At 50.1% G+C, this 20,451-nt stretch overlaps 1 protein-coding gene across 2 annotated transcripts in view; it reads left to right on the top strand.

The window, feature by feature from the left end:
* The window catches only part of LOC137355295 (tetraspanin-5-like), an 89,919-nt gene extending 72,649 nt beyond the window's left edge, over positions 1–17,270 (top strand). Inside the window, exons 3-8 of one of the 2 annotated variants that reach the window (XM_068020269.1) lie at positions 1,092–1,235; positions 3,956–4,126; positions 7,831–7,956; positions 13,372–13,419; positions 14,529–14,648; positions 15,314–17,270. In XM_068020269.1, coding sequence (XP_067876370.1) covers positions 1,092–1,235; positions 3,956–4,126; positions 7,831–7,956; positions 13,372–13,419; positions 14,529–14,648; positions 15,314–15,385 — 681 coding nt within the window. In that variant the 3' untranslated portion in view covers positions 15,386–17,270. Of the gene's footprint in view, positions 1–1,091; positions 1,236–3,955; positions 4,127–7,830; positions 7,957–13,368; positions 13,420–14,528; positions 14,649–15,313 lie in introns of both variants that reach the window. The other variant, XM_068020268.1, reaches the window with a different exon arrangement.
* Positions 17,271–20,451: the final 3,181 nt, after the last annotated feature.

Here is a 20,451-nt window from a genome sequence, read left to right on the forward strand (position 1 = left end):
TACAGAAGGAGAGGGAGAGTGTGTAGGGGACAGAAGGAGAGAGAGAGAGAGAGAGAGTGTGTCGGGGACAGAAGGAGAGGGAGAGAGAGAGTGTAGGGGACAGAAGGAGAGGGAGAGAGAGTGTGTAGAGGACAGAAGGGGAGAGAGAGAGAGAATGTAAGGGACACAAGGAGAGAGTGTAGGGGACGAGAGAGGGAGAGGGGGGCCACAGGGAGAGAGGAAGGGGAACAGAGGGACATAGTGGGGAATCATCACGGGTTGTGGGAACAACCCAAGAGGGGGGATTCAGTGTGCGAGGCAGACATACAGAGAGCAAAATGGAGAAGTGATCAAAATCACCCTTGACAGGTGGACGTGTATCCGAATGTCTGCATCGTAACTGCAAGTATGCGGGCAATCACTGAATACTTGTGCAAGCAAAAATTGCCAGGTATCTCACTAAATCAGTGTCCAACATAGTGATGAGAAAGTATGTCACTAAATTAATCTTTCCATTTAAAGCTCCTTGACAAAAATGCACTTTTGTTCTTTTGATAGCAAGATAAATTTTTAATACCTTTATCTTTCCAAAATTGTCTCACCAGCCCCCTGTGTAAGCCAAAAATTGTAATGTGGACACCCCTGCTCTATATAATGCAAACAGCAGAACCAGCACAGATCTCCGCACTCCCTCACTGAGTTACTCCTGTTCTCCAGCATCAGTGAGAAACTCCCTGAACAATGTTCGAATCCAATGCAACCAGTTTCTCTCTCCATGTGCTGCAATCTATGTGTTCCCTTGATGCCTATCCTCAGTGCCAGTGCCTGTGCCCACCCTCAAACTCCCAACCTTCTGAGCAACTTCCCAGTGGAGGTGCCAGCAGCTGGTGTCGGTGAGATTATTGGGGTCGAGGTGCCTCTGTAATGTCAGTGGGGAAAATGGCCACTGTGGAGGGGGTCCCATCCCATGATGAGTCAGTGCCTAGGGGTGGGGGGGCATAACTGTTGGCAAAAACTTAAACAATCGGAAATTCCCACAGTTTAGCTGCTGCTGTGAGCTCTGTTCTGTGCCAGGCAGATTACCAACTGGTGTCTTCTTTCTGTACCTACAGGGAGTGTTGAATATTCAGTCCATCACTGAGCTGAATGGGTTCGATCCAGTCTGGGTGGTCCTGGTGGTTGGTTTGCTAACATTCATTTTGGGATTCACTGGCTGTATTGGAGCTCTGCGAGAGAATATCTGCCTCTTGAAGTTTGTGAGTCTCTGTTCCTACTGGTTTTAAAAAGTTGCATCGATGTTGCAGATTTCTTGCAAAAAATAGAATCGGGCTCTGGTCCTGCGATTGCGTCCTCTCTCTCTTCTCTTTCTTATGCTCACAGTGGCACTTGTTTTCTCCCTCACTCTCTCTTGCTCTCATTCTGTGTAATTCTAATTTTTTCTGTTGTACTCTCATTACGTTATCATTTCCACTCTGCCTGTCTTTCCCCACCCACTCCTCACTGTCTCCACATTACCTCTATCAGAGGAAATTCCATGAACTGTGCTTGGCTGTAGGAACGTTGGGATCTGCGGGCTTCTTTAGGTTCTGAGGATAGAGGAAGGCAGTTACTGGCCGATCTGAAATCGATCCCACAACCAATAGATTAGATCAAAGCTCTGCAGTGCTGCCACATCCAGTTGTGCCTCCTCCGGAGGTCCTCGCCATCACAGAAGTCATAGAGTTATACAACACAGAAACAGGCCCTTCGGCCCATCGTCTCCATGCTGGCCATCAAGCACCTATCTATTCTAATCCCATTTTCCAGCACTTGGCCCGTGGCCTTGTATGCTATGGCGTTTCAAGTGCTCATCTAAATATTTCTTAAATGTTGTGAGGGTTCCTGCCTCTACCACCTCTTCAGTCAGTGCGTTCCAGATTCCAACCACCCTCTGGGTGAAAAAATATCTCCTCAAATCTCCTCTAAACCTCCTGCCCCTTACCCTAAATCTATGCCCCCTGGTTATTGACCCCTCCGCTAAGGGAAAAGGTCTCTTCCTATCTAACCTATCAATGCCCCTCATAATCTTGTGTACTTCAGTCTTCAGCCAATTCAGTTCACTCCATGTTATGTCAAGAAATAGCAGTGTGTACCATCTCGAGATGCACTGCAGCAACTCGCCAAAATTCCTTCAATAGCATCTTCCAAACCTGCGACACCTAAAAGGACAAGGGACAAAGATTCATGGGAACACCACCAAGTTCCCCTCCAAGTCACACTCCCTCCTGACTTAGAAGTATATTGCCGTTCCTTCACGGTCACTGGGTTAAAATCCTGGAACTCCCTCCCTAACAGCACTGTGGGTGTACCTAACCCAGTTCAAGAAGGCAGCTCACCACCACATTCTCAATGGCAATTAAGGACGGGCAATTTAGTGATTGTAATGCCGTTGAATGTCAAGGGGAGCTGGTTAGATTCTTTGCACGGCGCAGCGGAGAGCGATCGTCCGAGGGGGGCGCAGTGAGGCGAAAAGTGAGCAGCCGAGGGGGAAGCAGCGAGGGTGGGAGTGAGTGGCCGAGGAGGAATAGGCGAGGGTGGCAGCTTGGGGCTGAGGGGGAAGCAGCGAGGGTGGGAGCGAGCGGCCGAGGGGGAAGCGGCGAGGGTGGGAGCGAGCGGCCGAGGGGGAAGCAGCGAGGGTGGGAGCGAGCGGCCGAGGGGGAAGCGGCGAGGGTGGGAGCGAGTGGCCGAGGGGGAGGAATGGCAATTGAAGTGGGGATGGGGGGAGGGAGCAGGGTACTGTTGAGGGGAATGGAGGTAGCGATCGTGACTATTGAGGGGTGAGGATGTCATTGCTTGGTGACGTCTGTGCACACATTCACACTGGCAAGCTGGCAAATGTTCACAGGCACTGATAACGTCTGCGATCACTCTGCACATGCTCTGCATTCTCACTGTTGATGCACATATACACCCAGGTCCCTCTGCTCCTGCACCGCTTTAGAATTATACTCTTTTCATTTTATATTATCTCTTTATATTTTTCCTACCAAAATGAATCACTTCACATTTCTCTGCATTGAACTGCATGGGCAGGTTGTCATCTGAGGAAAGATTGTATCTGCTGGAATTCAGAAGAGTAAGAGGCGACTTGATTGAAACATATTAGATCCTGAGGGGTCTTGACAGGGTGGATGTGGAAAGGATGTTTCCCCTTGTGGGAGAATCTAGAACCAGGGATCACTGTTTATAAATAAGGGATCGCCCATTTAAGACAGAGATGAGGAGACATTCTTTCTCTCAGAGGATCATGAGCCTTTGGAATTCTCTTCCTCAAATGGTGGTGGAAGCAGAGTCTTTGAATATTTTTAAGGCAAAGGTAGATAGATTTCTTGATAAGCAAGGGGGTGAAAGGTTATTGGGGGTAGGCGTAAATGTGGAGTCGAGGTTACAATCAGATCAGCCAAGATCTTATTGAATGGGGGAGCAGGCTTGAAGGGCCAAGTGGCCTACTCCTGCTCATCTGCCACTTGTCTGCCCATTCCACTAACTTGTCTATGTCCTCCTCCCAGTTTGCACTGCTTCCAAGTTTCATGTCATCAGCAAATTTTGAAATTGTGCCCCATACATCAAGGTCTAGGTCATTAATATACATCAGCAAGAGCAAGGGTCCCAACACTGACCCCTGGGGAACTCCACAACAAACCGTCAGAGTGAGGTTATTGGGATGTTATGATTCAGTGATACCAGACTTAGGCATACAGGATGGAAATTATTGGGAGACAGGGAGACCTGAGGGTTTAAAAAGTTTCAATCTTTTGAGCTGCTGAATGAGGCTGTGGTGAGGAAGCTCGGGGGGGTTTATGGGAGAGAGAGAAGTGCTGGCCATAGTCTGATCAGTAAGATGGGAAGAAACGAGGATTGCAGTTGAACAGGAGTTTGTCCAGCAGATGATATTGGTTCTAACCATGGGGCCCATTCTGTGGAATGTTTTTTGCAGTTTTCTATAATCATTGGAACCATCTTCACCTTGGAACTGGCAGCGGGAATCCTGGCCTTCACGTTTCAGGAATGGGTGAAGGAGCAGGTGCAGGGTTTCATCCGAGACAACATCGTGAAGTATCGTGACGACATAGATCTCCAGAACCTCATTGATGCAGTCCAGAAATATGTACGTATTCTCCATCCTTTCCTTCGCTACCAGCAGAGGAAGGAATGTGTTGCTGCTGGACTTTGGGAAGCTGAGTATAGGAGCCTTGTGGTTCTGCTGGGATGGTTCAGACTTTGCATTTTAAATGGTTTACCTGTTGGGTTCCCTGGCTGCAGATTGTGGAGTTTGGAGCTAGGGTTCTAACACACTGACTCTGATTGGTCACAGGGGTTTGGAGTCAGGGATTTAACACTGACTCCGATAGGTCACTGGGGTTTGGAATCAGGGATTTAACAGACTGACTCCGATGGGTCACTGGGGTTTGGAGTCAGGGATTTAACAGACTGACTCCGATAGGTCACTGGGGTTTGGAGTCAGGGGTTTAACACACTGACTCCGATGGGTCACTGGGGTTTGGAGTCAGGGGTTTAACACACTGACTCCGATGGGTCACTGGGGTTTGGAGTCAGGGGTTTAACACACTGACTCCGATGGGTCACTGGGGTTTGGAGTCAGGGGTTTAACACACTGACTCCGATGGGTCACTGGGGTTTGGAGTCAGGGGTTTAACACACTGACTCCGGTCACTGGGGTTTGGAGTCAGGGGTTTAACACACTGACTCCGATGGGTCACTGGGGTTTGGAGTCAGGGGTTTAACACACTGACTCCGGTCACTGGGGTTTGGAGTCAGGGGTTTAACAGACTGACTCCAATGGGTCACTGGGGTTTGGAGTCAGGGGTTTAACAGACTGACTCCAATGGGTCACTGGGGTTTGGAGTCAGGGGTTTAACAGACTGACTCCGATGGGTCACTGGGGTTTGGAGTCAGGGGTTTAACAGACTGACTCCGATGGGTCACTGGGGTTTGGAGTCAGGGGTTTAACAGACTGACTCCAATGGGTCACTGGGGTTTGGAGTCAGGGGTTTAACAGACTGACTCCGATGGGTCACTGGGGTTTGGAGTCAGGGGTTTAACACACTGACTCCGATGGGTCACTGGGGTTTGGAGTCAGGGGTTTAACACACTGACTCCGGTCACTGGGGTTTGGAGTCAGGGATTTAACAGACTGACTCCGATGGGTCACTGGGGTTTGGAGTCAGGGGTTTAACACACTGACTCCGATGGGTCACTGGGGTTTGGAGTCAGGGATTTAACAGACTGACTCCGATGGGTCACTGGGGTTTGGAGTCAGGGGTTTAACACACTGACTCCGATGGGTCACTGGGGTTTGGAGTCAGGGATTTAACAGACTGACTCCGATGGGTCACTGGGGTTTGGAGTCAGGGGTTTAACACACTGACTCCGATGGGTCACTGGGGTTTGGAGTCAGGGGTTTAACACACTGACTCCGGTCACTGGGGTTTGGAGTCAGGGGTTTAACACACTGACTCCGATGGGTCACTGGGGTTTGGAGTCAGGGGTTTAACAGACTGACTCCGATGGGTCACTGGGGTTTGGAGTCAGGGGTTTAACACACTGACTCCGATGGGTCACTGGGGTTTGGAGTCAGGGGTTTAACACACTGACTCCGGTCACTGGGGTTTGGAGTCAGGGGTTTAACACACTGACTCCGATGGGTCACTGGGGTTTGGAGTCAGGGGTTTAACAGACTGACTCCGATGGGTCACTGGGGTTTGGAGTCAGGGGTTTAACAGACTGACTCCGATGGGTCACTGGGGTTTGGAATCAGGGGTTTAACAGACTGACTCCGATGGGTCACTGGGGTTTGGAGTCAGGGGTTTAACACACTGACTCCGATGGGTCACTGGGGTTTGGAATCAGGGGTTTAACAGACTGACTCCGGTCACTGGGGTTTGGAGTCAGGGGTTTAACACACTGACTCCGGTCACTGGGGTTTGGAGTCAGGGGTTTAACACACTGACTCCGGTCACTGGGGTTTGGAGTCAGGGGTTTAACACACTGACTCCGGTCACTGGGGTTTGGAGTCAGGGGTTTAACACACTGACTCCGATGGGTCACTGGGGTTTGGAATCAGGGGTTTAACAGACTGACTCCGGTCACTGGGGTTTGGAGTCAGGGGTTTAACACACTGACTCCGGTCACTGGGGTTTGGAGTCAGGGGTTTAACACACTGACTCCGATGGGTCACTGGGGTTTGGAGTCAGGGGTTTAACACACTGACTCCGGTCACTGGGGTTTGGAGTCAGGGGTTTAACACACTGACTCCGGTCACTGGGGTTTGGAGTCAGGGGTTTAACACACTGACTCCGATGGGTCACTGGGGTTTGGAGTCAGGGGTTTAACACACTGACTCCGGTCACTGGGGTTTGGAGTCAGGGGTTTAACACACTGACTCCGGTCACTGGGGTTTGGAGTCAGGGGTTTAACACACTGACTCCGGTCACTGGGGTTTGGAGTCAGGGGTTTAACACACTGACTCCGGTCACTGGGGTTTGGAGTCAGGGGTTTAACACACTGACTCCGATGGGTCACTGGGGTTTGGAATCAGGGGTTTAACACACTGACTCCGATAGGTCACTGGGGTTTGGAATCAGGGATTTAACAGACTGACTCCGATGGGTCACTGGGGTTTGGAGTCAGGGGTTTAACACACTGACTCCGGTCACTGGGGTTTGGAGTCAGGGGTTTAACACACTGACTCCGATGGGTCACTGGGGTTTGGAGTCAGGGGTTTAACACACTGACTCCGATGGGTCACTGGGGTTTGGAACCAGAAAATTTCAGTAAGTTTCAGTAGCGCTGTCCTATATTTGAGAGTTTGTTGCCCTGAAACTTCTTCATTTGGCCTTAGTTGAGGCTGTTGTGTTCTCTAATCTAGTGTTTAGAAGGTCTAATGTAGGTGGGAGGTATACAGTAAATGGCAGAACCCTTAGGAGTATTGACAGGCAGAGAGATCTGGACGTACAGGTCCACAGGTCACTGAAAGTGGCAACGCAGGTGGATAAGGTAGTCAAGAAGGCATACGGCATGCTTGCCTTCATCGGTCGGGGCATAGAGTATAAAAATTGGCAAGTCATGCTGCAGCTGTGCACAACCTTAGTTAGGCCACACTTAGAATATTGCGTGCAATTCTGGTCGCCACACTACCAGAAGGACGTGGAGGCTTTGGAGAGGGTACAGAAGAGGTTTACCAGGATGTTGCCTGGTCTGGAGAGCATTAGCTATGAGGAGAGGTTGGAAAAACTCAGATTGTTTTCACTGGAACGACGGCGGTGGAGGGGCAACATGATAGAGGTTTACAAAGTTATGAGCGGCATGGACAGAGTGGATAGTCAGAAGCTTTTTCCCAGGGTGGAAGAGTCAGTTACTAGGGGACATAGGTTTAAGGTGCGAGGGGCAAAGTTTAGAGGGGATGTGCGAGGCAAGTTTTTTACAGAGGGTGGTGAGTGCCTGGAACTTGCTGCCAGGGGAGGTGGTGGAAGCAGGTACGATAGAGACGTTTAAGAGAAATCTTGACAAATATATGAATAGGATGGGAATAGAGGGATATGGGCCCCGGAAGTGCAGAAGGTGTTAGTTTAGGCAGGCATCAAGATCGGCGCAGGCTTGGAGGGCCGAATGGCCTGTTCCTGTGCTGTACTGTTCTTTGTTTACTTCCTTCTCTCTCTCTCCCCTCAAATCAGGGTCATCTTCCTGACTCCTTCGTTTGCTCTCTCTCTCTCCCTCCCTCTCTCCTCTCTCTTTCTCTCACTCTCCCTCTCTCTGTCACCCCGATCCAGTGTTGTCTTCTCTCTCTTTCAGATGCAGTGTTGTGGAGCTGCCAGCGCTGATGACTGGAACAACAATGTTTACTTCAACTGTACCAAGGAAAATACCAGCCGGGAGAGATGTGGTGTTCCCTTCTCCTGCTGTTTACCCGACCCAGCTGTAAGTAGTGATAATGATAGTGATGAATCATCACTTGTCGTGTGCAATTGTGATCCTTCCTGTTTTAATCCTTCAAGTATCAGCTCCATGGAGAGCGAATGAGGGAATGAAGTGAGAGAGATACAAGGAGGATTTCTGCAGAAGCTGAGAGAGAGACTGAGACTCAAGGAGATGCAGGGCAAGTGATAGAGAAACAATTGGTAAAAGCAAAGACGTGGCAGAGAGCGAGATTCAGATGTGAGATCAGGAGAGAGACATGCAAATGGAGATGATATAAGGTTTCAAATAGTTATTGTCAAGGGCAAGAAACGATTATACGTACAAGGATAAACTGGAGGCTTCAGTGAGTTGTAAAGGATTCTGGCCCAGGTGGATTAGAATCAAAAATTGTTGGGCACAACAGTAATTGAGCAATGGGAGGTCACCGTAGAGGAGATGGTTCAGGTACAGAGTAGACACATTCCTGTGAGGAGGAAAGGAAAGACATCCAAAGCTAGAGTTCTCTGGTGACTAAAGATATAGAGGTTAAAATGAGACAGAAAAAGGAGGCTTATGACAATTGTAAAGTTCATAATTCAGTCGGGAAGCAAGCTGTATATGGAATGTACAGAGGAGATTTAAAAAGGGGAGTAAGTTTGGTGAAGAGCAGAAATGAGAATAGATTAGTGACTAACATAAAAGGGAACTGAAAAGCATTTTATAGACATATAAATAGTAAAAAGGTCGTCAAAGGAAAGATGAGATTGATTAGGGACCAAAGGGGAGATGTTCTTGTGGAGGCAGAGGGCATGGCTGAGATACTGAATGAGTACATTGCATCTGTCTTCACTGGAGAAGAGGATGCTGCTAATGTCACAGTAAAGGAGGGAGTAGCGATATTGGATCGGATAAAAATAAAGAGCAGGTACTTAAAAGGTTGGCAGTCCTCAAAATAGAAAAGTCACCTGGTCTGGATGGGATGCATCTCAGGTGACCGAAGGAAGTCGGGTGGAAATTGCAGAGACTTTGACCATAATCCTCCAATCCTCCCTGGATACGGGGGTGATGCCAGAGAACTTGAACATTGCAAATGTTACACCCCTGTTTAAAAAAAGTTAAGTGGAGAGATAAACCTGGCAACTACAGGCCAATCAGCCTGAGATCAGAGGTAGGGAAACTTTTAGAGACAATAATCCAGGACAATTTAATTGGCATTTGAGCTAATAAATGAAAGCCAGCAAGGATTTATTCAAGGGAAATCATGTTTGACAAACTTGATCGAGCTTTTTGAAGTAAGAGAGAGGGTTGATGAGGGTAGTGTGGTTTCTGTTGTGTACAGGGACTTGCAAAAGGCGTTTGACAAAGTACCACGTAATAGACTTATTAGCAGAATTAAACCCCATGGGCTTAAATAGGCAGTGGCAGCATGAATACAAAATGGGCTCAAGGGCCGAAAGCAGAGAGTAGTGGTGAGCAGTTGGTTTTCAGACTGGAAGGAGGTATACTATTGGGAGCACTGCCCTTCGTGATATATATCAATGCCCTGGACTTTGGTTTACAGGGCATAATTTCAAAGTTTGAAGATGACACTAAACAAACGAGGAGGACACACGGGAGATGAAATTTAATGCAGTGAAGTGTGAGGTGATACATTTTGGTAGGAAGTAGGAGCAGAGACAACATTAACTCAACGCTACATTTTTAAAGGGGGTGTCGGAACAGAGAAAGCTGGGGGTGTATGTACACAAATCTTTGAAGATGGCAAAAAAAAGTTGCAAAAGCTGTTGAAGCTTTTTAGTAATAGAGGAATAGAGTACAAAAGTAATGAAGTTATGGTAAACCTTTATAAATCAGTGGTTAGGCTTCAGCTGGAGTATTGTGTCCAGTTCTGAGCAGAATACTTTAGGAAGGATGTTGAGGCCGAGGGGAGGGTGCAGAGGAGATTTACTAGAGGGGTACCAGGGATGAGGGACTTCAGTGATGTGGAGAGACTGGAGAAGCGGAGGTTGGTTTTGCTCGAGTGGAGAGGGTTAAGAAGAGATTTGTCAGAGATGTTGAAAGTTGTGAAGGGTTTTGATAGTGTAAGTAAGGAGAAACTATTTCCAGTAGCAGAAGGGTTGATAACCAGAGAGCAGAGATTTAAGGTGATTGTTAAAAGAATCAGAAGTGATGTTACAGAGAAAACATTTTTTATAGAGTGGGAGATTAGAAGAGGGAGTCTGAAAAAGGATAAAAGATAATAAAAAAGGAAATAAAAAGGGCTTTTAAAAGCAAATGAAAAATAAAACACTAGTTGGAGAGATGGAAGGAACGCTCAGACTTGGTGGGTGGAGGCTGAAAGAACATTGAATTTCAGATATGGAATAATCGGAGTAACTGTAGGAAAGGAATTGCTTTTGAGAAAATCAGCAGACTTCAGGGTGGATCAGTCACGTGGCTAATGATGGCTGCATTCTACACTATTAAAGTATTAAAATCAAACTATTCAATAAAGTACGAGAGGACAGAGGAAGGCAGGGAGCTCGCAATCCTTTTGAAATATGCAAATCTGTGGTGTGAATGAAGACAGAATAATGGGAAGAGATGTTTGTTCAGGAAGAGAGAGAAGTGAGAGGCAGAACCTTCCGGGGAGGAGGGGACCCGCGGACCTGTACCCCAGTGAGAGGCAGAACCTTCCGGAGAGGAGGGGACCTGTACCCCAGTGACCGTCAGAACCTTCCGGAGAGGAGGGGACCTGGGGACCTGTACCCCAGTGAGATTCAGAACCTTCCGGAGAGGAGGGGACCCATGGACCTGTAACCCAGTGACAGTCAGAACCTTCCGGATTCTAGGGGGCCCGGGGACCAGTACCCCAATGAGAGTCAGAACCTTCCGGAGAGGAGGGGACCGGGGACCGGTACCCCATCGTGAGTCAGAACTTTCCGGTGAGGAGGGGACGCAGGGTCCGGTATTCCAGTGAGAGTCAGTGCTGTCAGGAGAGGGGATCAGTATCCCAGTGAGAGTCAGTGCTGTCAGGAGAGGGGATCAGTATCCCAGTGGGAGTCAGTGCTGTCAGGAGAGGGGATCAGTATCCCAGTGGGAGTCAGTGCTGTCAGGAGAGGGGATCAGTATCCCAGTGAGAGTCAGTGCTGTCAGGAGAGGGGATCAGTATCCCAGTGGGAGTCAGTGCTGTCAGGAGAGGGGATCAGTATCCCAGTGGGAGTCAGTGCTGTCAGGAGAGGGGATCAGTATCCCAGTGGGAGTCAGTGCTGTCAGGAGAGGGGATCAGTATCCCAGTGGGAGTCAGTGCTGTCAGGAGAGGGGATCAGTATCCCAGTGGGAGTCAGTGCTGTCAGGAGAGGGGATCAGTATCCCAGTGGGAGTCAGTACTGTCAGGAGAGGGGATCAGTATCCCAGTGAGTGTCAGCACCCTTTGAAGATATTTGGTGGACAAAAAAAAATTAATTTGTTTGTTGCTGATGCTACAGGCTTACTCCAGTGTGACGGTCACTCTCTGTTGTGCAGTGTGTGTGACGGTCACTCTCTGTTGTGCAGTGTGTGTGACGGTCACTCTCTGTTGTGCAGTGTGTGTGACGGTCACTCTCTGTTGTGCAGTGTGTGTGACGGTCACACTCTGTTGTGCAGTGTGTGTGACGGTCACACTCTGTTGTGCAGTGTGTGTGACGGTCACACTCTGTTGTGCAGTGTGTGTGACGGTCACTCTCTGTTGTGCAGCGTGTGTGACGGTCACACTCTGTTGTGCAGCGTGTGTGACGGTCACACTCTGTTGTGCAGCGTGTGTGACGGTCACACTCTGTTGTGCAGCGTGTGTGACGGTCACACTCTGTTGTGCAGCGTGTGTGACGGTCACACTCTGTTGTGCAGCGTGTGTGACGGTCACACTCTGTTGTGCAGCGTGTGTGACGGTCACACTCTGTTGTGCAGCGTGTGTGACGGTCACACTCTGTTGTGCAGCGTGTGTGACGGTCACACTCTGTTGTGCAGCGTGTGTGACGGTCACACTCTGTTGTGCAGCGTGTGTGACGGTCACTCTCTGTTGTGCAGCGGGTTTGACGGTCACTCTCTGTTGTGCAGCGGGTTTGACGGTCACTCTCTGTTGTGCAGCGGGTTTGACGGTCACACTCTGTTGTGCAGCGTGTGTGACGGTCACACTCTTGTGCAGCGTGTGTGACGGTCACACTCTTGTGCAGCGTGTGTGACGGTCACACTCTGTTGTGCAGCGTGTGTGACGGTCACACTCTGTTGTGCAGCGTGTGTGACGGTCACACTCTGTTGTGCAGCGTGTGTGACGGTCACACTCTGTTGTGCAGCGTGTGTGACGGTCACACTCTGTTGTGCAGCGTGTGTGACGGTCACACTCTGTTGTGCAGCGGGTGTGACGGTCACTCTCTGTTGTGCAGCGGGTTTGACGGTCACTCTCTGTTGTGCAGCGTGTGTGACGGTCACTCTCTGTTGTGCAGTGTGTGTGACGGTCACTCTCTGTTGTGCAGTGTGTGTGACGGTCACTCTCTGTTGTGCAGTGTGTGAGACGGTCACTCTCTGTTGTGCAGTGGGTTTGACGGTCACTCTCTGTTGTGCAGTGTGTGTGACGGTCACACTCTGTTGTGCAGTGTGTGTGACGGTCACTCTCTGTTGTGCAGCGGGTGTGACGGTCACACTCTGTTGTGCAGCGGGTTTGACGGTCACACTCTGTTGTGCAGCGGGTTTGACGGTCACACTCTGTTGTGCAGCGGGTTTGACGGTCACTCTCTGTTGTGCAGCGGGTTTGACGGTCACTCTCTGTTGTGCAGCGGGTTTGACGGTCACTCTGTTGTGCAGCGTGTGTGACGGTCACGCTCTGTTGTGCAGCGTGTGTGACGGCCACGCTCTGCTGTGCAGCGGGTGTGACGGCCACGCTCTGCTGTGCAGCGGGTGTGACGGCCACGCTCTGCTGTGCAGCGGGTGTGACGGCCACGCTCTGCTGTGCAGCGGGTGTGACGGCCACGCTCTGCTGTGCAGCGGGTGTGACGGTCACGCTCTGCTGTGCAGCGGGTGTGACGGTCACGCTCTGCTGTGCAGCGGGTGTGACGGTCACGCTCTGCTGTGCAGCGGGTGTGACGGTCACGCTCTGCTGTGCAGCGGGTGTGACGGTCACTCTCTGCTGTGCAGCGGGTGTGACGGTCACTCTCTGCTGTGCAGCGGGTGTGACGGTCACTCTCTGCTGTGCAGCGGGTGTGACGGTCACGCTCTGCTGTGCAGCGGGTGTGACGGTCACTCTCTGCTGTGCAGCGGGTGTGACGGTCACGCTCTGCTGTGCAGCGGGTGTGACGGTCACTCTCTGCTGTGCAGCGGGTGTGACGGTCACTCTCTGTTGTGCAGCGGGTGTGACGGTCACACTGTTGCTGACATTGTCCATGTTCAAGATAAAGTTTGAAACTGTTTTTTCTTTTACAGCAGAATGTTGTGAATACGCAGTGCGGCTACGACATCCGGTCCAAGATTAAGGTATTAAACATCGACCATCCTGTCTCCTATAATCCCTCCCTGGTGCCATGTTTAAAATTATGCAGGAAGAGAGTGAGTTCGGAGCCCGTGTCCCAACACCAGGATCGGGGGGTTCGGAGCCCGTGTCCCAACACCAGGATCGGGGGGTTCAGAGCCCGTGTCCCAACACCAGGATCGGGGGGTTCAGAACCCGTGTCCCAACACCAGGATCGGGGGGTTCGGAGCCCGTGTCCCAACACCAGGATCGGGAGGTTCGGAGCCCGTGTCCCAACACCAGGATCGGGGGGTTCGGAGCCCGTGTCCCAACACCAGGATCGGGGGGTTCGGAGCCCTTGTCCCAACACCAGGATCGGGGGGTTCGGAGCCCTTGTCCCAACACCAGGATCGGGGGGTTCGGAGCCCGTGTCCCATCACCAGGATCGGGGGGTTCGGAGCCCGTGTCCCAACACCAGGATCGGGGGGTTCGGAGCCCGTGTCCCATCACCAGGATCGGGGGGGTTCGGAGCCCTTGTCCCAACACCAGGATCGGGGGGTTCGGAGCCCGTGTCCCATCACCAGGATCGGGGGGTTCGGAGCCCTTGTCCCAACACCAGGATCGGGGGGTTCGGAGCCCTTGTCCCAACACCAGGATCGGGGGGTTCGGAGCCCGTGTCCCATCACCAGGATCGGGGGGTTCGGAGCCCTTGTCCCAACACCAGGATCGGGGGGTTCGGAGCCCGTGTCCCATCACCAGGATCGGGGGGGTTCGGAGCCCTTGTCCCAACACCAGGATCGGGGGGTTCGGAGCCCGTGTCCCATCACCAGGATCGGGCGGTTCGGAGCCCCTGTCCCATCACCAGAATCAGCAGCACAGGAAGGGACAGAGGAAAAGTGTACAAGATGGACAGGCAGTCATTCAGTGCATATTCAGTTTGAAGCTGCTGGAGCGCCAGTTGTGGTCAGATGAATCGGACAGGAGAGCTGGGACTGGGCTGCGGGGTGGTGAGGGTGTTGTTGTTGAGTTGGGAATGGGCTGGTCGGGGGGTGGGGTTGAGTTGGGAATGGGGCTTGAAGGGCAGAGTTGAAAAGGGACTAATCCATACACCATTGTTATTCCTGGCCCTTTCAAGGATAGCACAAAGAACAGTCTGGTCATCTACAGCAAGGGCTGTGTCCAAGCATTTGAGGATTGGCTCCCTCGGAACATCTACATTGTAGCAGGAGCTTTTCTTGTTATCGCCTTCCTGCAGGTTAGAGTCAAACTTTCTCTTGGCATATTGTACCCGATACCAGTCACACACACTGACTCTCACTGGGGTACAGTTCCACACACACTGACTCTCACTGAGGTGCAGTTCCACACACACTGACTCTCACTGAGGTGCAGTTCCACACACACTGACTCTCACTGGGGTGCAGTTCCACACTCACTGACTCTCACTGGGGTGCAGTTCCACACACACTGACTCTCACTGGGGTGCAGTTCCACACACACTGACTCTCACTGGGGTGCAGTTCCACACACACTGACTCTCACTGAGGGACAGTTCCACACACACTGACTCTCACTGAGGTGCAGTTCCACACACACTGACTCTCACTGAGGTGCAGTTCCACACACACTGACTCTCACTGGGGTGCAGTTCCACACTCACTGACTCTCACTGGGGTGCAGTTCCACACTCACTGACTCTCACTGGGGTGCAGTTCCACACACACTGACTCTCACTGGGGTGCAGTTCCACACACACTGACTCTCACTGAGGGACAGTTCCACACACACTGACTCTCACTGGGGTACGCATGATGGGGAAAGTGTGATCAGAGTTCATTTTCATTCTATATACAGTTGTTTTTTTGGTTAACTACTTGAATGCTCTTTGATGTGTTAATCAACATTCTCTATTTTGCACAGATGTTCTCGATTTATCTTGCCCGCTCACTGATCAGTGATATCGAGTCATTGAAAGCTGGTTGGCGTTACTGAGTCCCACATGCAGTAGGGAGTACACTGAAGTATCCGAAGTTCAAAGTTACAAACTGTTCCAAAATATATATTTTTGTATTTGAGAGACTTTAACTTCATTGCATTTCCATGACTTGAGTTCCCGATCTTTCTGTCCTTGTTTTTTCTTCAATTTTTGGTTCAGCTGTAATCTGCTTGGACTGCATATCAATGATCAAGCACCAGTCACACCCTGTGCCTTATTACAGTGCTCCTAACTGCGAGTGTGCATTTGTGTAAGAGAATGCCTTTGTACAATTCTTGTGCTGATACATACTGACTATTTATAAATGTGTTAATTACTGCCAGAATGTACAGGGGAGAGATATATGGTCAAAATACACTCCCGTTAGGAGTGTCATATGCTGCCACTGTTGCTATGGAATTCCCAGATAGCCTAGCAACCAGTAAATATCAGCAATCTGAGCCCATTCTTTGTGCTGTTTAAATGTGCTGGGGATGGGGTAAGTGATTGTCCCACAGGGTTTAAATCAGGTAACAGTGCCTGTCGGTCGTAGGCTGCGTGACCCAGCTGCTTGTAATGCTTTCCATTGACTTGTAGAAACTTTACGTGCTGTTACTTGAAGGAGGATTGCCTTATGAGCTGATGGTTATGGAGGAAGCCCAGAGGTAGCAGCTTTGTGTCCATGTTGGACTGTAGGCTGGGGTGTGGCTGTCGTGGTTTGTGCCTTAAGGTGAAAGGCACACACAGACTGTGCTGGTAACAGGCACTTCTCAAAACAGTAAGAGGAGGGAAGAGTTTTATGTGCCAGTCCCACCCACCACCAGGGCAGACAGACGGAGGGGAGGGCAAGAGTCTGGGTCAGTTACATCCCCTGGGGCAGCTTTGCAATGTACCCTTTTCAACTGTGTTGTTGAGGTTTTAGAGCTGGTGTCAGGCTGATACTGTGGGATTTCAAGCCCACTGATTTCCACGAGTCACATGGAGTTTGGATGTGCTTGCGATCTCCTGCAGTTTCCATCCCAAGGAGAGGTTTCTTTTGTCTAATCAGGTTGAGGAGTTGGAATCTTCTGCATGTTTGTACAGTTTGTGTATTGTTCAGTACTTCGAAACCTCCCTCCCACTGCCTGTTTCAACCCAAATTCCACATCAGCTTACCTCAGCTTTGCCTACTTCCCTCCTGTACACTCTGGCTTCAGTTGAGTCGCTCGTATCTTGCTCCAGTGTTTTTATTCTGCCACCTCAGTCAGTTCATGGCCACTCAGAACCTGGTGATGCTAAACTCCTCAGGGTCAAAGACAATGAGTGTGAAGAGGGGCGGGGAATGCTCACACTAGTCGGGGGAACAGCTGAGTGTGAAAAGTGGAGGCCAGACATTGGGAAGACTGGGGTAAGGAGTGAACCTGAATATGGGGGAGATCCCATCGGGTGTTCGGAGAGCTTGGATAAGTCCACAGTGACGACAAGTCTCTGGATGGTGGGTTTAACTGTGCTGTGGGTGAGGAGCTGGCTGCAACCTGGGCCTATATGAAGCCCATCATAGGCCGAGCAAAGGGAAGGCCCATTTAAAAGAACTCTGTCAGCATAATTGAGCCAGTACAAGTCCCAGCTGTTCCTCGCCCTTCCCCACAACTACTCCCCCATCCCAGCCCCTGTTCCCCTCCCTCACCAGATAGAGTTTTCTTCAGTTACATTTTACAATGAGGATCGTTGATTTCAGTCACCATCCAAAATATTAAAAACCACTAGAGTATTTTTTATTTAAAATGCTTTTAATTTTTGTATTAATTTGTATATTTCTTGAATGATTGCATCAGTATTTGTGGCGTGAGATTTCAAGAATTTTTACTGCTGTGTTTTTTTAATTGATTTGCACAAACAAAAGCAATAAATCTGTGTGATTGAGTCGTGTCCTCTTTGTGTTTTGTCTCTTGTAAAACACCCGCACCCACTCCCACAGAGACTGAGGGTGGGCTCTGTCACGCACCACACAGTAACTGGGGAGAATGTGACCACCCGGGAGGGCATCTGATGGTGTGTCAAGGACATCCTGTCCAGTCCAACCCACCACGGCCCCCAGAAGCAGCTGAAGTATCCATCTTCAGCCAGCAGGGCCGAGTGAATGATCCATCTTGGCCTTCTCCTGAGGTCCCCAGCATCACAGATGCCAGTCTTCAGCCAATCCGATTCATTCCACACAATGTCAAGAAAAAGCTGAAGGCACTGGATATCCTAAAGGTTCTGGGCCCTGACAATATTCCGGCAATAGTACTGAAGACTTGTGCTGCAGAACTTGCCGTGCCCCTAGCCAAGCTGTTCCAGTACAGCTACAACACTGGCATCTACCCAACAATGTGGAAAATTGCCCAGGTATGGCCTGTCCACAAAAGCAGGACAAGTCCAACCCGGCCAATTACCCCCCCATCAGTCTACTCTCGATCATCAGTAAAGTGATGGAAGGTGTCATCAACAGTGCCATCAAGCAGCACTTGCTGAGCAATAATAACCTGCTCAGTGATGCTCAGTTTGGGTTCCGCCAGGGCCACTTGGCTCCAGACCGCATTACACCCTTGGTTCAAACATGGATAAGACAGCTGAATTCCAGAGATGAGGTGAGAGTGACTGCCCTTGACATCAAGGCAGCGTTTGACCGAGTGTGCAGGCAGATAGATGGGTGACCGCTAGAAGGGACAGGAAGTCGTTGCAGGAATCCCCTGTGGCTATCCCCCTCTCTAACAAGGAAACTGTTTTGGATACTGTTGGGAGGGATGGCCTGTCAGGGGAAAACAGCAGCAGCAGCCAGAGCAGTGGCACCACAGCTGGCTCTGTTCAGGGAGGGACAAAGCGCAGAAGAGCAACAGTTATAAGGGATTCTATAGTCAGGGGCACAGTTAGGCGTTTCTGTGGATGGGGAAGAGACTCCAGGATGGTATGTTGCCTCCCTGGTGCCAGGGTCAAGGATGTCTCTGAACGGGCAGGGGGCATTCTGAAGGGGGAGGGTGAACATCGGTACCAATGACATAGGCAGGAAGAGTGACGAGGTCCTGCAGGGGGAGTTCAGGGAGTTAGGTAGTAAGTTAAAAGACAGGACCTCTAGGGTTGTAATCTGGGGATTACTCCCTGTGCCACGGGCCAGTGAGGCTAGAAATAGGAAGATAGTTCAGCTAAACATGTGGCTGAACAGCTGGTGTAGGAGGAGGGTTTCAGATATCTGGATCATTGGGATCTCTTCCGGGACAGATGGGACCTGTACAAGAAGGACGGGTTGCATCTAAACTGGAGGAGCACAAATATCCTGGCTGCGAGGTTTGCTAGCGTCACTCAGGAGGGTTTAAACTAGTGTGGCAGGGGGGTGGGAACCAGAGCAGTAGGACAGCAAGTGAAATAAATGAGGGGGAACTAGTGAATAAGACCAGTAAGACTAAAAGGAAGAGCAGGCAGGGAGATGTTGCTGAGCACAGTAGGACTGGTGGTCTGAAGTGCATTTGTTTCAATGTGAGAAGTATAACAGGTAAGGCAGATGAACTTAGAGCTTGGATTAGTACTTGGAAATATGATGTTGTTGTTATTACAGAGACTTGGTTGAGGGAAGGACAGGATTGGCAGCTAAATGTTCCGGGAATTAGAAGCTTCAGGTGGGATAGAGGGGGATGTAAAAGGGGTGGGGGAGTTGCATTACTGGTTAAGGAGAATATCACAGCTGTACTGCGGGAGGCCACCTCAGAGAGGTCATGCAGCGAGGCAATATGGGTGGAGCTCAGGAATAGGAAGGGTGCAGTCACAATGTTGGGGGTTTACTACAGGCCTCACAACAGCCAGCGGGTGGTAGAGGAGCAGATATGTAGACAGATTTTGGAAAGATGTAAAAGCAACAGGGTTGTTGTGGTGGGTGATTTTAACTTCCTCTATATTGACTGGGACTCACTTAGTGCTAGGGGCTCGGATGGGGCAGAATTTGTAAGGAGTATCCAGGAGAGCTGCTTGAATCAATATGTAGATAGTCCAACTAGGGAAGGGGCCGTACTGGACCTGGTATTGGGGAATGAGCCCGGCCAGGTGGTCGAAGTTTCAGTGGGGGAGCATTTCGGGAACGGTGACCATAATTCCGTAAGTTTTAAGGTACTTGTGGATAAGGATAAGAGTAGTCCTCGGGTGAAGGTGCTAAATTGGGGGAAGGATAATTATAATAATATTAGGCAGGAACTGGATAATTTAGATTGGGGGAGGCTGTTTGAGGGTAAATCAGCATTTGACATGTGGGAGTCTTTCAAACGTCAGTTGATTAGAATCCAGGACCGGCATGTTCCTGTGAGGATGAAGGATAAGTTTGGCAAGTTTCGGGAACCTTGGATAACGAGGGATATTGTGAGCCTAGTCAAAAAGAAAAAGGAAGCATTCATAAGGGCTAGAAGGCTGGGAACAGACTAAGCCCTTGAGGAATATAAAGAAAGTAGGAAGGAACTTAAGCAAGGAGTCAGGAGGGCTAAAAGGGATCAGGAAAAGTCATTGGCAAACAGGATTAAGGAGAATCCCGAGGCTTTTTATACGTATATAAAGAGCAAGAGGGTAACCAGGGAAAGGGTTGGCCCACTCAAGGACAGAGAAGGGAATCTATGTGTGGAGCCAGAGGAAATGGGCGAGGTACTAAATGAGTACTTTGCATCAGTATTCACCAAAGAGAAGGACTTGGTGGATGATGAGTCTAGGGAAGGGAGTGTAGATCGTCTGGGTCATGTCGTTATCAAAAAGGAGGTGTTGGGTGTCTTTAAAAACATTAAGGTCGATAAGTCCCCAGGGCCTGATGGGATCTACCCCAGAATACTGAGGGAGGCAAGGAAGGAAAGTGCTGGGGCCTTGACAGAAATCTTTGTTTCCTCATTGGCTACAGGAGAGGTCCCAGAGGACTGGAGAATAGTCAATGTTGTTGCTTTGTTTAAGAAGGGTAGCAAGGATAATCCAAGAAATTACAGGCCGGTGAGCCTTACGTCAGTGGTAGGGAAATTATTGGAGAGGATTCTTCGGGATTTACTCCCATTTGGAAACAAATGGACTTATTAGCGAGAGGCAGCATGGTTTTGTGAAGGAG

The sequence above is a fragment of the Heterodontus francisci genome, chromosome 42 (genome assembly GCF_036365525.1).
Source record: "Heterodontus francisci isolate sHetFra1 chromosome 42, sHetFra1.hap1, whole genome shotgun sequence".
Classification (NCBI taxonomy): Eukaryota; Metazoa; Chordata; class Chondrichthyes; order Heterodontiformes; family Heterodontidae; genus Heterodontus; species Heterodontus francisci.